Genomic DNA, 17,286 nt, shown 5'->3' with positions numbered 1-17,286 from the left:
ATTAGAGAAACACAGGCTCATAGTCAAAGGTGAAGTCAGATGTCTTGTTTGATTTCCTGCCACAATCTGCTTATTTTCCACAGAACATTTTGCCAGAAAAACACCAGTGGGAGCAGGTCTGGGATGCACAGGGAAAGCTTTAGGAGAGACTTAACAGACCATTTCCATGTCAGATTTCGATGAATAACCAAGAGGCCCTGTACAAAACAAATCTCAGCTTTATTAAGCAAGTGTTCATTGTGCAATTACAGCCTTGGAAGGGGAGCTCAGACCTTGCTGTGGTGTTGTCACACACAGGGAGGTTTCTAGCAGGTTCTCTCTCTCCTGCTGCACTGAGGGCTGGGCAGCTGAACTCCAGCGTGCCAAAGCCTGCACTAACCAAGCCCGAGGAGAGGGCTGTAAAAACAAGGGAGCTGCCACGGGGGGAAAGCTCTGCATGGCTTTGGTTTGTGGGGTTGGTGCTGTTCAGGGTGTTTGTGCAGTGACACCTGAGCAGGGAGCAGGAAACAGAAGCTCGCAGCACTGAGGATGCCCTATGGGAATGTACACTGGGTGTGGGAGCAGGAGCCTCAGACCTTCCCTCGCCTCCTCCCAGCTGGAACCATCCAGAAGCACCCCGAGCCGACTGCAGGGATGGATCCTGGCACTGCTGTGCCCCTGGGCCCCGCTGGTCACTGCTCTGCAGAGCTGCTGGCAGGGCAGAGCCTCCCTTCTGCTCGAGTCTGGCTCTGAAGTGCAGAAAAGAGTAAAAGAGCCCTTCTGGTTCTGCAAGAGAGAGAATCCCAGGTGAGACTGGGCTGTGCTCCCCTGCCCTGCTCCCTGCAGACCGTGCTGCTAATGAGCCCCAGCAGGCAGGGACAGCTGGGGTCCCTCTGTGGCTCTGACAAAGGGCTGAGAGCTGGGGTCCCTCTGTGGCTCTGACAAAGGGCTGAGAGCTGGGGTCCCTCTGTGGCTCTGACAAAGGGCTGCCACAGCACTGATTGCTGGAGTGGCCTCTCTGGACTCTGCAGTGGCTCTGCCTCCATTGGTCTCTGCTGTTAATCCGCTGTGCCCCGCAGTCCTGATCAAACAACCCCATCAGCAGAGACTGGCACAGGGCATGAGAGCAGGGAGCTCGCTTGATGTGGCTTTTGAGGAGAGCTGTGCCAGCAGGACACAGCTTTGGGACATTCCTCAGAGCAGCATCTGACAGCAAAGCTTCTCATGCTCGCACACAAGTGATGACAGCACTGAGCCAAGCTGTGGCCAGACAGGATCCAGCTGCATCATTTTACTGTGCTTTACAAAACGAGCATCTCTGGGCTCTGCTCACAAAGACATTCGAGCCTGCCTGGGCCAAACCTGGCAAAGAGAGGAGCTGCCTGTGCTGGGCCCTGGAGCTGCAGCCCTTGTCAGCCCTGTGCTCATGGCCACAGCTGAGGCACGGCTGAACAGCCTAATCCCAGCTGAGGGAAGGTTTGCTCGCTGTTTTCCCATGAATAGCTGGAAATCAGTGTAGAGTTTGGTATGACAAACCCAAGCTTGGCTCCCTCTCTCACCCTGGGCAACCTCGCTGCGATGTAAAAGTTGTGTTCTGAGTCAGGGGCCTGGCCCTGGTGGAAGCTGAGAGCTCTCATGGCTCCAGAGCTGCTGGTGAAAAGCTTTTTCTCTCGCAAAAAGCCTGGGTTTGTTTATTTCATATACAGACACTGTGCTATTTGTGCCTTTCCCTTTTGCCTGCCCTAATTGGATTAATTAAGAGCAGCTGAAGATTGGACTGGAGGGCACTCACCTCTGACCATGTGGCTGCCTCCATCACATGACCAAACAAACTCCAGTTTGCCCAGTGCCACAGTGAGACGAGTGTTTACTGGTTTTCATTGGAACAAGAACCTCTGACTTGAAATGACTGGTTGGGAACAGGTGAAAGGGAGCAGAAAGAAGAGAAATTGCAATTATTTAGGATCATTCTGTAGGGGAATTGTGGTGTCAGCGTACAGAACACCAGCTGTCAGAGCAGGGCTGGGTGCAGTCCCTGCAGCCAGGGCAGGGTCTGCTCTCTCAGCACCAGCAGCTCGAGCCACTGGTAACTCTTGAGGAAAACCAGTGAGCTCCAGTTCATGGGAGCTGTGCCACCCAGCCTGGGCACCCTGCTCACCTGGGACACCCAGCAGAGCCCGGGCTGGGCACAGCTTCCAGCCCAACAAAGCCGGCTCATCCCTCCCCTCCTCCCTCCACCTGGCCACGGCTCCTGTTCCCTTTCCATTTCCTGGAATTTAACGGGAAGGACCTGGATACCTACTGGGATTTTGAAGACTTTTTGAGCAGCACTGTCTCGGAGCAGGAGGACGCCTTCATCTTCTCATGGCCCACGCAGGAGGGGCTGCAGCCACAGGAGCTCCTGCCCGGGGGGCTGGGGGTGTCCGGCAGGGCCAGGCTGCTGTCCCCGGGCAGGGGTCCCTCCTCTGGGGGGCTGGGGGTGTCCGGCAGGGCCAGGCTGCTGTCCCCGGGCAGGGGTCCCTCTTCCAGGGGGCTTGGCAGCTTTTCCTCCCCCATCTCGGTGTCCTGCTGGGGCTGAGGGGGTCTGGGGGGGTTTGGGTGCCCCTGAGAGGGGCCCTGAGCTGTGTCCTTGTCATGGCTTGGCACTGCTGGCGGGGGGGTCCCAGCGGGGCTGCTGGGCCTGGGGGGCTCTGAGGTCTCTGTGGCAGGGACAGAGCCCTCAGCTGCCCCGTGGCCGCTCATGTGCAGCTTCTTCATGTGGTGCACGACGGCCGCGGCGTTGAAGGCTTGCTGGGGAGGGAGACAAAAGCCCCAGTGAGCAGCTGGTGATGGCAGGACACGCTGTCCCCCCCTGCCCCAGGTGGCACCAGTGCTGTCAGCACTGGCTGTTTGGGATGGGCACATTCCTGCCATAAACATCTTTTCCTTCGGGTACAAGCTGCTGATGTTTGGAGCTCACAGCTGCTTCCAGCCAAGGAAAGCAGGGAAGGAAAAGGAAGGAAAAGCTTTTCCCAAGGAACAGCTGGGAATGATCCCCTGCTCTCTGCTCTGCTGGGAGAGCCCTGCAGCTCCCTGATTGTGGTGAATCTCACTTTGGGAACATTGCTGCAGACAGCCTGTAAGCATCGACTGCAGGCAGTTGCAGCTCTGGAGGATCCCAGTTCTGGCTGCTCACCCACCCTGCTCGGTGCTGGCTGACAGCAACTGGTGTTTGTTGGTGGAATGGCTGTGGGCTCCCGGCAGCAGCCACTTACCCTCCATTTGCTCTTCGCAAAGTTTTTCTGGATCTGAGCACTGACAGATGGGTAGATGTCACGGTGAAGGGCTGTATTTCCATTAATCCTGCAGATGGAAGAGAAGGAAATGGGCTGGTAGGCAGATGGCATTTGTAAGGCATTCCACATTCTGGAAGCACTGAGCTGCTTTGTACGTTCAATCAGCAATAATTAAACCCAAAGGAAAAACAGCAACAAAATGTAACACAAACACACACTTCAAAGCCTGGGAAAGCTCAGGGTGGGATTTCTCCTCTGCCTCTGTTTGTGGAGGCAAATATGCACAAATTGCATCTTTAATTATTCATGGTTTGCTTTCTTTGCTCACAAGAAGGAGCCAGCCCGGAGCGCGGGGGCGGCGGTGACGTTAATGATGTAGATGATGTTAATGACGTTAATGACGGCGTGGGGGACACTCCTGCTCCCCCTCCCACGGAGCACAGCGAGCGCACAGAGCGCCACCGGGGCTGCAGGAGCCCGGGGCAGCGCGAGCCTCACCAGGGGTGCCGCAGGGCCTCCTCGCAGGTGAACCTCGCGCTCGGGTTCTTCTCCAGGAGATGCCGGATGAAGTCCTTGGCTGTTTGGGAAAGGGGGAAAAGCAGACAGGGGTCATTGTCTCCTTCTTCCAGAGGTGATCCTAACATGGGGAATGCTGCTGGGTGAACAGCACAGAGGTCAGCCCCAAGAAGGGGTTTGAGTCCCTGCACCAGGGGAGGTTCAGGCTGGATTTTGGGAAGAAGTCCTTCACTCAAAGAGTGGTCAGACATTGGAAGGGGCTGGCCAGGGTGGTGGAGTCACCGTCCCTGGAAGTGCTCAAAAAATGAGAGATGGCACTTGGTGACGTGGCTTGGTGGGATTCAGTCAAAGGCTGGACTTGATCTTGGAGCTCTTTTCCAACCTTAATCATTCTGTGATTGCTCCAGTAAAGGAAGATTCTTAAAGTTACAGGCTCCAGATGAAAAAATATCAACTCTGCATGTACCAAACTTCACTCTTAAATTATGTGAGCTGGAGTTGAATTATTCACCTAAAAAATAACTCTAGAAACCATGAAGTGAAAACTGTGAGCAGATTTAGAAGTTGCCCTGAAGAGCTCTTACATCTCTCCCTGGTTTTTTTCCCCTTTGTTTTTCTTGCAGGAAGGATTGTGATGCTTGTTATTAAACCCCAGCTCACCCCCTGCTAGGTTTGTTTGTTTGTATAAAAGATTGATGTTGAAATAAGCCGTGAGGATGCTGCCTGCAGTGAGCTCCACAAGCAGCTTGGGCTGGCGAAGTGGTGGCTGATGGGACAGAGGAAAAAAATGGGGAAAAACTGCAGAGTTTCCCTTCTTACAGAACCACAGAAGGGTTTGGGTCAGAAGGAGCCTCAAAGCTGACCCAGTGCCATCTCTTCATTACCTGACTCGGAGATGTCGTCCCAAAACGGAGACTCGAACTCGAAGTAGCCTTCCTTAATCTTCTCAAAGAGTTTGGATTCGGTTTCCTCATAGAAAGGAGGGTACCCACAGAGCCTGGAACAGAGCAGGGACAGGGGCCCTTCAGTGCCACACAGAGTGGCACAGGCTCCTCCGCAGCCACGCGAGCCAGGAGTGGCCGCGGTGACAAGGAGCTGCTCTGCCCCCTCCGCTGTCCCTCTCTGCTCAGGGGATCAGCAAAGCTGCACAAAAGAGTTAAAAACTCCACTGCAGCAGCGAGAGGACAAAGCCACAGCTGGTACCGAGCTGAGAAGTGTGGGAGGAAACGAAACAAAAAGTCCCTGGGAAGATGGAAGGGTATTTGTAGGGAACTGGAGAAAAACAAAGCACAGGCTGAGGCAGAGACAGAGCACATGGGATTCCTCTCATCTCCTCTCCTGTGCTCGATTCCCCACATCCCTTTAATTCCTGTGTTTGGGCAGAGCCCGGGGCACTCGGGAGAGGAGCGGGATGCTGCTGCCTGCCGGTACTCACAGGATGTAGGTGATGACCCCGATGGACCAGCAGTCCACGGCTTTGCTGTAGGGCTTCTGGGCCAGCACTTCGGGGGCTGCAGGACAGCAAACCAAAGGGCAGCTCTGAGCAACAGTGAATTATCCAGCACTGGGGGAAGCAGCAGTTTGAGCCAGGAACAGCCCCATTGCCCAGCTGAATTGGGCTGTGGTTTTGGATCTTTTTTATGCCGTTATACAGAAAGAACCACAGACAATCTCTGTCTGTGTGCTGAGGTTTAACCACAGAGCTGCATCCAGCCAGCACAGTCTGGTGGGAATTAAACAAAATCTCATTGCATCAAAATAATTTTTATAATTTTTTCAATAAACATATTGCCCTTTAAATGACCCTTTTTTTTTTATTTTTAAAACATTGATATTTTTCAGTCCCTACACTCATTTATAGGGTCTGTGCAGTGCATCTGTGAGTCCCATGATGTTACCAACATATTGCTGTATTTCCTTCTCTCTTCCAGGCACATCCTGTGCACAACCCTTTCTGCAGGAAATCCACCAGCACAAGCCCACTCCCACCCCGGCTCACCCACATATCCTGGAGTCCCACAGGCCGTGGACATGATCCCGTTCTGCTCCATTTTCGACAGGCCGAAATCCGTGATCATGATTTTGGAGTTCTCCTCGGGGGTGAGGTACAGCAGGTTCTCAGGCTGTGGGCATGGTGAGTTCATGGTGAATTCATGGTGAATTTATGGTGAATTCACAGTGAATTTATGGTGAGTTCGTGGTGAATTCATGGTGAGTTCATGGTGAATTCACGGTGAGTTCATGGTGAGTTCACAGTGAATTCACGGTGAGTTCATGGTGAATTCAAGGTGAATTCATGTTGAGTTCATGGTGAGTTCACGGTGAGTTTATGGTGAGTTCACAGTGAATTCACAGTGAATTTATGGTGAGTTCCTGTTGAATTCACGGTGAGTTCATGGCGAAGGGGAGCAGGGGGAGAGAGGTGGGCAGAGCAGGTGAGGGGCACGGCAGGGCTCACCTTCAGGTCCCGGTGCACGATGCCGTTCTCGTGCAGGTATTTGACGGCTGTCAGCACCTGGTGGATCACCAGGCTGGCGTCCTTCTCCGTGTACACACCCCGCTCCAGGATCCTGTCAAACAGCTCTCCCCCAGACACCCTGGGGAGAGAAGAGCGCTGGGATAAACGTGGACAAAGCTTCTGTGTTAGCTCAGCTGAGCTGCTGCTCCTTTCTCAGCAGTTTTTGGAGGGTGATGGATGCTCCTGGGTGCAATGCCAGGCTGCCAGTGGGGATTGCTGCCAAAGCTGGGCACTTTGGGTGAGCTTGTGAGGCAAGCCCTGCTAGGGCTGGGCTGCAGGGACCCACACAAGTGGCTGGAGGCTTTTGTTCTTTACTAAACCTTCAGTCAAGCAGCAGCAGCCGGGTGCTCAGAGCTGTTCCCTGCTGCTGACACGGTGCCCATTCCATTTCTAGAAACCCTGCGTGGCACAGCTTTAATTAGAAATACTTCTCTCTCTGCCCTGCTCAACTGTGAGGAATTAATTTGCATAAATAGATCCAAATCGTGGTTCAGAGGGTTGCTGTTAAACGGGGATGGGCCAAGGGGCCACAAGGAGTGCCCAGGTCGGTGCTGACATCCCTCACGTGCCCCTGCTCCTGCCCTGGCCCCAAAGGAATGGCTCTGCTGGCACTCACAGCTGCATGACCAGGTAGAAGTGGGTTGTGCTCTCATAAATATCTTCCAAAGTCACGATGTTTTCGTGCTTTATTCTGCAAAGGGAAATGTGGGTCAGAAACAAATCCTGGCAAGGACAAAGGGGGGGAAACCCAGCAGACACCTTGCTTTAATCACCAGGGAGAGTTCACTGGGGGTTCTGGGGCTGCTGTCCCTCCCCCTGCATGGCCGAGGATCACTGATCCTTTTGGAGCACCAGGCACCATCAGTGGGGGCCAGACCCTTTGTTTGAAGTCCCCAGCACATCAGGAATGCTCCTTGCACTCTCACACTCACTTTTTCAGCACTGCTATTTCATTCTCCAGGCTGCTGTCCCTGTTGAGAGGAGACTTCTTGATGCATTTCAGAGCAAAGAGCTTGCCAGTGCTTTTCTGCTTCACCAGGAAAACTTCAGAGAAGGCACCTCTGCAGAGAGGGGGAGAAGCTGCATTTCAGGGGCTGCTGCCTCTGGGAACGGGAGGGGCAGGCAGGGAGGGGAGACAGCACGGAAAACTGTGTGGTGGGAACTTCATGTGGGTGCTGATTCTAAAGCTGGAACCGTACTGGAGCAGCCCCAAAGTCAGGGTGTTCGAGGCAAGGTTATGCAATGTGAATAAAACCCACAATTTCTCTGTGGAGAAAATGTTCATTCTGCACAGTCCAGGAGGGAGCTGCACTTTGGGTTGTGTCACCCAGCATTCTGCAAATCCAAAATGCAAACGAGCAACAGAACCCCAGTTAATCTTTAAATTCAGCCTGTGCTTGTTCTCCTGCCTGCAGAGGCTGTGGCCCTGTGTCCCCTCGGGGACAAAGTGACAGTGAGTGTCACACTGAGTGTCACACTGAGTGTCACAGTGAGTGTCACACTGAGTGTCACACTGAGTGTCTGCTCACCCCCAGCAGCAGCAGCAGGTATTTATAACCTCCCTAAAGCCCCAATCCTGTTACAGCTTTGTCCCGGGAGCTGAGCACGAGGCTGGGGCAGTGACAGTGACCCTGGGCCAGGCCAGTCCTCACTAATCCTCATCAAACCTTAATGATGCAGCTCCTTAATTGGGGGCGTTAAATGGGGCTTGCTGTGAGTCTGCAAAGCCCTGCAGGGAGCTGAGGGCAGGGCAAGGAAGGGCAGTGCTGAGGAGCCTGGGGGAAAGTGATAACAACTTGGAGGTGGTTTTAAGTCCCAGATCTTCATTTCAATTCTTCAGAGAGCTGAAGCGACGCATGTGGGAAAAATCCCAATTTCTAATGCTAAATTTTCTTATTAAAGCAATAGTAGGAAATGAACAACCTACAAATCAGCTGCTGGGGCATCTGTTCTACATCTCTGTCCCAAACAGTTTATAATAATTATGCCCCTTATTAAAAATGATGAATCAACAAGTGGGCTAGGAGAGAACAAAGCTTCTTTTAACCTCGTTCCTTTAGTGAAAGCTGCTGGATAATTCAATTAATCTCTGAGGCTGACAAGGCACAGAATTTGGAGAAGCTGCTTCTTTGGGAGCTTTCTTGTGGGCTCAGAAGTCACAGAAAATTTGTCCATGACAGAACTTGCTGGTGGAGGTAATTCAATTCCTCCCCCACAACCTTGGAAATGTTTTGTTGTCTCATCCCCATGAATAGGCAAATGAAGCTGTTAACGCACAGGGAAGGATTGTACAACTCCAACATCCTTGTTTTTGTTTCATTCCCCGACTGAGTCAGGGTTCCTGAGCTAAATATACAACTTGTTATTGTCATTCTGTGCTGCGCCAGCCCCTGACCTTGCAGCAGCAGGAGTGGGGCAAAAACCCCAAACCCTCCCCTGCCAGAGAGGCTGCCTGGGGGTCAGAGGGGCTGCAGGGAGGGCAGGGGGCACCTGGGGCTGGCTGGGGGGCTGGTGCTGTTTGGGAAGGGAGAGCCAGGAGTGGGAGCAGCAGTGTCCTGGGCACCCCTCACCTGCTCCAGACACCCCTCACCTGCCCCTGGGCACCCCACAGCTGCTCCTGACCTGTCCCAGAGCAGCGGGTCAGGGACACTGACCAGGGCCAGGAAGGTCTGGGGATATTGGCCAGGGCTAGGAGGGCTTGGGGACATTGGGCAGGTCCAGGAGATCCCCAGGACATTGGCCAGGGCCAGGAGGGGCTGGGGACATTGGGACATTGCTCCTCCCCAGGCCAGCGCTGGTACTCACGAGCCCAGGGCCTCCATGAAGATGAAGGTTTTGCGGATGTTGCTGGTCTGCTTCTTCCAGGAGCCGCTGCCGTCCTCCTCCTTGCGCCCCATCTCCTCCAGAGTGGAAGCAGGAACGCTGCCAGGAGGAGGAGGAGGAGGAGAGGTCACTGTCACCATCACTGTCACTCAGGAACGCTGCCAGGAGGAGGAGGAGGAGAGGTCATTGTCACTGTCACTGTGTCACTGTCACTGTCACTGTCACCATCACTGTCACTGTCTGTGCTCGCAGGCAGCCCAGGACTCGCTGCTCACAGCTGGAGCCACAGCTCTGTGTCACTGTCATTGTGTCACTGTCACCATCACTGTCACTGCCTGTGCTCGCAGGCAGCCCAGGACTCCCCGCTCACAGCTGGAGCCACAGCTGCCCAAGGCCTGGGGGCTGTGAAATGCTCCCCAAACCCCTCAGAACTCGTCATGAGATCGGGTCTGGGGATGGGAGTGACACTGGAACCTGAGACAGGAACCTGAGACAAGGGACAAACAGATATAAAAGTGACCCTGGGCAGCAGGGACATCCCTGGAGTGGGGAGCATCCCCTGCCAGGGCAGGAGGGGAGCAAGGGCTGTGGGGCACAGCTGAGCCTTCAGAAGACAAAGCAAAAGCTCTCCTGGATGTTTTTTATCCCTTTGGAAAAGGCAGAAGTATGAAAGCAGAGAAAAAGCTGAAAGGTCTTTTTTCATGAGAGACTGCTTAGATATTGGATTCCTCCTGAACCTACTTTATCTCCTTAATTAGCACGTTTGCAGGGTTTTCAGCTCCTTGACACAATTTTTAAAGGTTAATTTAACATTATTGAAACCAAAATTGACTCAGTTGTAAACAGTTGAAGCCTTCAATCCGTAAAATCACCAAACTCACGAACTTGACCTTTATTTACCTCTTGGTTCTGATGCCTGTGGAACTCACAGAAATGCAGCTCCTTCTAGAGCCCAGCCTTATCTTGCTGTTTGAAACCAGGGAAGGTCAAAAGTCCTTCACAAAAATGCTGATCAATCAGTAGAAAACTTTCTGCCACTTATTTTAAGTTCCTAAATAATGTTTTCTTTGCAGTCATCTGCAAAGAAAACCCAAATCTACAGATCTGGAATAGCACAGAAAAAGAATTTGTTGGCAGAGAAGTTCAGCTGGTGATGGCAGGTGAGTTTTAGCCACTTTAAATAAATACCAGACCTGGCAGGGTGGTGCTGAGTGACAGGGAAAACTGAGAGGAACTCTCCATTCCTGTCCCTGGCTGCTGCCAACCAGAGGACACGAGGTGGGAAAAGAGAATAAAAGCCCCAAGTAGGTCAGCCTGGCCCTGGGGACAGGTGGCATTTTGGGCTCCTGTGCTGCAGCAGGAGCAGCTCGTGGGACAGAGGGAACAGAGAGAGCCTCCTGCCCGGGCAGAGGTGGCTGCCCAGCACTGGGGGACAGGGGGGAGGGACACTCACTGCTGAGAATTTGTCCCCTCCAAGCCCGGGGGTTCATTTGCCCAAGCCTGGCTCATTTCAGCTCCATCCCCGGAGTGTTTTGATGTTTAATTCCTTGTGAATTCAACAAGTTCCCCGTTCTAAAGGGAGTTTTCCTCACTCTCTGTGGACCATGTGCTCCTCTCAGAGCTGCTCCTGCTGTCCCCTGGTGTGTGGCAGTGCTGCTGGGGCAGGCTGAGGAGCAGCCCCCACTCCCTGCCCCTGGGGCTGCTTTCCTGCTTCCTCAGTTTCCCTGTGCCATCAGCACGAGCCATTCCTGCCTCTCCGGAGGAGGGGGAGTAGATGGAGCTGTTCTGGAGCAAAGATGGAATGTCTGAGCTCCTGAGGTGGGAAGCTGCCCATGGCAGGGGGGAAGGGGATGATCTTTGAGGTCCCCAAACCACCCTGTGATCCCAGCAGTGCTCAGGTGATGGACATTCCCCCTGTGCTCCTGCTGGACCACATCCTTCCCCTGGATTTCCCTCTTTGGGTGCCAGGGGAAGGCTTTGCCCAGGGGTGGGTGCAGCACACAGCCCCCCAGCCCAGCAGCTGTGGGGTGGGGAGAATGGGGGTCCCCTGAGTCTCTGGGGGCTCCCCTTGGTGTCTCTCTGCCTGAATCACCTGTTGCACTCGCAGCTGCTCACAGTGCAATGCTTGATGTAGCTGTTGTTTGTCTTTTGTTATTTGTTCTGTGCAAGAATCCCCAAAGCCCAGACTGGTTTGGGTTGAAGGGACCTCAAAGCCCCTCCAGTGCCACCCCAGCCATGGGCAGGGACCCCTCCCACTGTCCCAGGTGCTCCAGCCTGGCCTTGGGCACTGCCAGGGATCCAGGGGCAGCCCTGGCTGCTCTGGGCACCCTGTGTCCTTCCCAGTGCCAGCCCTGGGTTCATGGATGGACTCCCTCAGCTGGAGAAACCTCCTCCAGCAGTGGGACCATGGCAGAGGCTGGGCAAACCCCTCGTGCTGGGATTTCCTGCCCTGCTCTGTGCCCACCTGCACTCCCACCCCTGCCGTGCCCTCCTCCCCTGTCAGCTCCACCCTGACCCCAGCCTGGCATGCACACGGAGGGCACCCATGGGCACCTGCAATTCACATTATTTTCAATAACTATTTAAACAATTCACAGGATTTTAACCCCTGATCCCAGCGAGGGGCTGTGGTGCCCTTGTGCCCGTTCACCTCCGGGCAGTGCCAGCACACCTGTGTGCCAGGGTTGCATAATGAGACTGAAAAGCTCATTAAGTAATGCAGGTGAGACCCTGTGGAGCTGGGAGTGAAAAGCTCATTAAGTAATGCAGGTGAGACCCTGTGGAGCTGGGAGTGAAGTGCATGGCACAGCTCTGATCTGTGGAGCTGCCCCATCCTAACAAGCACAGCCACACGCAGGGCTTCACCTGAGTTTCTGTCCTGGACAGGAGATAATAAACAAGTGTGGTAGCAGTGTCTGACCTCTGGGCTCTCCTGCAGCCTGAGCCAGCCGAGCTCTGCCCTGGCTGATCCTGCACGGCGCTGCTCAGGGTGCAAGGCTTGTTATTATGACCTTGCTTAAATCTTTGCCGAGGAAATCTGCTCTGCTTCCACATCCCACAGCAAGGAATCCTTCTGCAGCCAGCCCCTGGTTCTGAATGGATGCTCTGCATTAGCAGAACGATTGTAAGTCATGATTAATGGTCTCGTGACAAACTTCCATGTGCAGGGGGAGCAGACATGCAGCTTGCAGGGCTTTGCCTTTGCAATTAGAAGTTTATAGGAAAAAAGGGGGATAAAAATTCAAAGGGCTTTGATTAAAAAAAAAAAATACAGCAAAGCAAGCAAATCTGCATGTGAATGAATGAATGGGTGAATGAATGAATGAAGTGCCAGGGCAGCCTCCGTGTTCGGGGACAAAAGACCAAGAAATTGAAGCCACGAGCTCGCCATTAAAAACAAACCCACACCAAAGCTCCTGTATCCCCCCACCACGCCATCCGTTCCAAGGCAGCTTGGGGGACACTTGCAAAATCTCCATTTTCATTGTAAATAGCCCAGACTCCCCACAGCACTTTGGATGGAAAATGTCAGAGACAGCTTTCCATGAAACCGCGGAATGCAACACGAGTGCTGGGGGATACCACGGAGGAGAAGTCCTCTGGTGTTTCCCTGCCACGAGATCAAACCCATTTAAAGCCAAGCAGGTGAGCAGGGCTCCCACCTGCCTCGCTGCAAGAGCAGGAACAGCAAATGGCTCGCAAGGAAAGAAAATTTTGCTTACCCAAGTCAGCACAGACAAAGCAACTCCTGTTGGCTGCTCGCGCTCGGCGCCGAGTCTGCGGGGATTAGAGCTCGGGAGGAGGAGGAGGAGGAGGAGGAGGAGGAGATGGAGCCCAGCTGGTAACCAGGGAGTCACCAGGGGCACGGGGACGATGCAGCAGGGCTGGGAGCCCCGGCGGCAGCGGGCTGAGGGCTGGAGCTGGGCGTGCAGCAGCCGTGCACACCGAGCCTCCCTCCCCATCCCAACAGCTCCTCAGGGCTTGGACACCGCCCCACGGCCTTGGCATGGGCTGGCAGAGCTGGCATCTCTGGGGCACTGCCCTGGGAGGGACAGGCTGTCCCAGCAGAGGATGCTCCTCACTGTCTCTGAGTGCCACAAACCTGGAGAGCAATCACTGGGCAGAGGTTGGCCCCCATGGCTGAATTTGGGACTGTTGTACCCCCCACAATGGCTCTGTTTTGACTTTCAAACCCTCCCTGTGAGTGCCTTCACACAGGAAGAGAGGAAATATGAATAATTCTTTGAATCTTTTCTACGGTGTGGGATTTTTAGAGCTGGCAATAACAACTTTACTGACTGCATTCTCAGTTGATTTACACTGCCATCTAGAATAACGCATGGGAAAAGTCCACATCATTGTGGGGTTTAGTTTTATGTCAGGAATAAATCAGCTCTGAGGCAATACCTGAACACCACCTTCTTTTTCTCAGGGTATTTTCCCTCAGGAGCTTGGTTCCAAGGCGAAGGCTCTTGGGTGTTGCTCCTGTCTTTGCTGGTCGGGCTCCATCTCTGGGATTTCGGGCAGGATTCCTGGAAGTGCCTCTGGATTCCTTTAGTGCAGGGTTTGGGTGGAATTTGCACGGATTTTCCCTTGAAAGCCTTGTAAGGCCTCACCTGTGGAGCGAGGAGTCCACAGGTGCTGCTGGGGCGACACCAGAGCCACAGTGGGGTGGGAGGCTTTTGGGGGGTTTATTGGGTTTATTGGGTTTCCAGAGGGGTAGATTAGGGGAGATTATTGGGATTTATTAGGGGGGTTTATTAGATTTATTAGGGGAGGTTATTGGGGTTTATTAGGGGGGTTTATTAGATTTATTAGAGGGGTAAATTAGGGGAGGTTATTGGGGTTTATTAGGGGCATTTATTTGGCTTATTGGGAGGTTTATTAGGGGAGTTTGGGGGGTTTATTAGAGGGGTTTATTCGGGGTTTTTTTGGGGTGTTTATTAGGGTTTTTTGGGGGTGTTTATTAGGGGTTTTTTGAGGGGGTTATTTGGGTTTTTTGGGAGTGTTTATTAGGGATGGTTTTGTGGGATTTATTGGGGTTTTAGGGGTGTTTATTAGGGGTTTTTTGAGGGGTTTTTGGTGTGTTTATTAGGGGGTTCCCAGCCATCCCGGGGTGGTTTGGAGCAGCTCGAGGCGAGGTGAGGAGCACAAAGAGAAACTCGGCCGTGCCAACCCCAGAGCTGTTTGGGGGAGGTGGCTGTGCCAGCCCAGCCCTGCCTGGCCCCTGCAGACCCCACCGGGCACGAACCCACAGCCCCACAGGGCCCTGAGGAAGAAACATTCCCAGGAACAAGGAAAGGGAGCAGAGCTCCTCATCTGCAGCGCTCCCACACCCCAGAGCTCAGAGCTCAGCCTTCAGAAGCAGCCAGAGACAAACAGCACCAACCTGGAGCGAGGGGAACAGCTCCCGAGGGCTCAGCCGGGCAGGAGCCGGTGGAGATGGGGGCTCTGACCTTCCTGGTGGAAATCTGGGCCAGCAGCAGCGCAGGGACCCGTGCTGAGCTGGAGCTAAAATAGCTGCTGTTACCCAGATCAGCAGGGAAAGCTGCACTGCTGGCTGTGCTGTGAATCAGACTGAGGGGGTGCCAGGGAAACAGCAAATGCTCAGCACAGCCCCTCTGCACGGGGGGAAGGGGCTGCTGTGCCCATCCCTGGGCAGAAGCACCTGGAACACGCCTGGGAGGAAAATAAAGATATCTCCTGAGCAGCATGGAAAAGATGGAGAGGGGATTTTACAGAGGCAGCTGCTGAGAGGACAAGGAGGAGCGGTTTTAAACTGGAAGAGGGAAGATTTGGAGTGGATGCTGGGAGTGAATCCCTCCCTGAGAGGGTGGGCAGCTCTGGCACAGGTGCCCAGAGCAGCTGGGGCTGCCCCTGCATCCCTGGCAGTGCCCAGGCCAGGCTGGGCAGGGCTGGGAGCACCTGGCACAGGGGAAGGTGGAAATGGATGTTCTTTAATATCCCTTCCCCCCAGACCCTCAGTGAGAGGGGAACAGGGCCCTTTGGGCAGGAGCTGTGTGCCCGGGGGTCACGGGGAGGGTTTTGAGCCAGGACACCCCGAATGCACACACACACTCAGCAGGCAGACACGGGGCCAGGGCTGGCATCCCTGGGCTGTCCTGGAGCCCGGCTCAGCTCCTCTCAGCCCTGGCTGTGCCTCACCCGGGCTGCCCGGGTGGCCCCTGGGGACACGGGTCCCTGTGGCAGGGCTGGGGGACGCTGGGCTCGATGCTCCTGAAGGTTTTTCCCAACCCAAAGCGTTGTGTGACTGAGGCCAGGTGGGACAGCCCCGGGAGCATCCCGGGCTGGAGCCAGCAGAGAGCACTGCAGCACAGGCGATGAGCCCCGGCAGCGCCAGAACCCGGCAGGGAGAGCCCTGGAGAAAGGAAAGCTGTGACCACCCCAGTGCTGCCGTCGGGGCTCTGAGCGGCTGCCCAGGGGGAGGTACTGCGGCAGAGCTCCTCGAAATAAAGCACATTTCAAGAACGCGTTCCTGGGAGCATTGTTCGCTTTTCTCTGGTGCCCTAAACTGGGTTCTGTAAGGCAGGGAGGCTCCTTCATCCAGAGCTGGGGAGGGGCTGGAAACTCTGAGTCCACCTTGCCTCCTTTGGAAGGAGCTGCTCTTTTCTCCAGGCTTTATTTTTAAACTTCCGTGGGTAAATTGGTGAATGAGTTACCCAAGGAACTCAGTCTCAGGTTTTGCACGTTCTCCTTAACCTGGGAATTCTGGTCCCGGTGACTGCATGGTAACCACTCATTTAAAAATGGCAAAGAATCATGTCCTTAGCTGCTGATTAACACTACTGTTAATTACCCTGTTCATTTACTGCACGGCTTCATTATCTGTCCCCAAACAATTCCATCCATCTCTTGCGTCTCCATCATTTCCATACAAACCTGCTTTTCTGGGACACCCAAACCACCATCCCCAAACTGACCCCAGCAGCCAGGCCTTGGGCTTTGGGGCCTTGGGGCTTTGGGGTTTTGGGGTTTTGGGGCTTTGGGGCTGCATTTCTCCAACCTGAGCTCTGAGAGCCCCCACAAGCAGAGGTTTGATTGGGCACCCTTGGCCACCCTGTGTGGAATTCCAGCCTCACATTCCCAGCCCACACAGAGCCCTTCCTGTGCTGCCAGTTCATACCCAGAGCTGACTAAGAGGAAGCCAATTAGGAACCTAAAAGGGCCTTTCATTACCCTTTTGAAAAATCCAGTGCTAATTGTGCAGGTCTGAATGGATGTTTGCTCAAGGGGTTAATTATGCATCCCTGAAGAGCAAAACTTCCTTCAGTGCATCTGGGGAGGCTCAGGGAGCCCAGGCTGCTGCAGGCTCTGCTGCCCTGGGGCCTTCATCCCCTCCTCATCTTCATCCCCTGCTCGTCTGCTGGGAGGAGCACCCAGGGGTGCCCACCCTCGCTGGTGTGGGGCTGTGCTGGGCTCTGGTTCGTGTCCTTCCCTCTGGGCTGCTCTGACTGCACCAAGGGCAGCTCCCAGCACCGTCCCCAGCCTTTGGGATTCCCTGGAAGCTTCAGTTGGGTCAGGAGCACAGTGGGAATGGAACCTCAGCCTCCTCCAGAAGCCCCCAGGGAGGTGCCTGCCCTGCCCAGGGCCCCGTGCTCTTGGGGAGAAGTCAATACTTCAACTTCTACAGGCAAAGAAGGCAGCAGGAGCCACGGAATTCTGAACTTCCAGAGCCATTCCCTTGACGCCTTGTGGCTGCACAATGTTCCCTCCTGAGCAGAGGACTGGCCACAGGACAGCTTTTGCAGTGGGGGGACAAGGGAGGGTTCCCTGGGGACCCCGCAGGGCCTGGGCTGGCTCCGTGCTCACCCGCAGCCCCCTCAGCACCTCCTGCCCATGAAAGCTGTAAACCAGCACGAGTTCACTGGGACATGAACATCTCGGTGTTTGTGTGCTCCTCTGCTCGTGCTGCACAAGCCCACCCTCGCTCTTCCCCCCAGGAAAAACCAATTCAAAGAGAAGGAAGAGAAAACCAGACCGTTTTCCCAAGGCCACAGAACGTCTCAGATATCCATTTCAAGGTGTTTATTGCAGCCTTTCATCCCCCTCCCCGACTGCTGGGGCTGAATTCCCTGCCTGGCAACAGATGGGACACCGATTTATTTTTAGCGATTTGTTTGCTTTGATTGAACCCTCAAACACCACCCTAAGCCC

General features: G+C 54.4%; 1 protein-coding gene across 3 annotated transcripts; it reads right to left on the bottom strand.

Moving 5' to 3' along the window:
• Positions 1-200: 200 nt before the first annotated feature.
• On the bottom strand, positions 201-13,528 carry CAMK1G (calcium/calmodulin dependent protein kinase IG). 3 transcript variants are annotated; one of them, XM_039695930.1, is made up of 13 exons: positions 13,519-13,528; positions 9,094-9,210; positions 7,221-7,349; positions 6,905-6,979; positions 6,229-6,367; positions 5,770-5,893; positions 5,206-5,281; positions 4,655-4,767; positions 3,753-3,831; positions 3,234-3,321; positions 2,282-2,769; positions 1,772-1,888; positions 201-765 (listed from the first exon to the last, which is right to left on the bottom strand). In XM_039695930.1, the coding sequence occupies exons 2-12, from the start codon at positions 9,183-9,185 to the stop codon at positions 1,795-1,797; spliced, it is 1,497 nt and encodes a 498-aa protein (XP_039551864.1). In that variant the 5' UTR covers positions 9,186-9,210; positions 13,519-13,528; the 3' UTR covers positions 201-765; positions 1,772-1,794. The 3 variants fall into 3 exon arrangements, with proteins under 3 accessions (XP_039551864.1, XP_039551862.1, XP_039551865.1); XM_039695928.1 differs by lacking the exon at positions 13,519-13,528 and adding an exon at positions 12,834-13,279; XM_039695931.1 differs by lacking the exons at positions 6,905-6,979; positions 13,519-13,528 and adding an exon at positions 12,834-13,279.
• Positions 13,529-17,286: the final 3,758 nt, after the last annotated feature.

Source organism: Passer montanus, unplaced genomic scaffold (assembly GCF_014805655.1).
Source record: "Passer montanus isolate IOZ18808 unplaced genomic scaffold, ASM1480565v1 scaffold93, whole genome shotgun sequence".
Lineage (NCBI taxonomy): Eukaryota > Metazoa > Chordata > Aves > Passeriformes > Passeridae > Passer > Passer montanus.
Note: the sequence above shows the minus strand (reverse complement) of the source record. Positions and strands in the feature narration are given on the sequence as shown.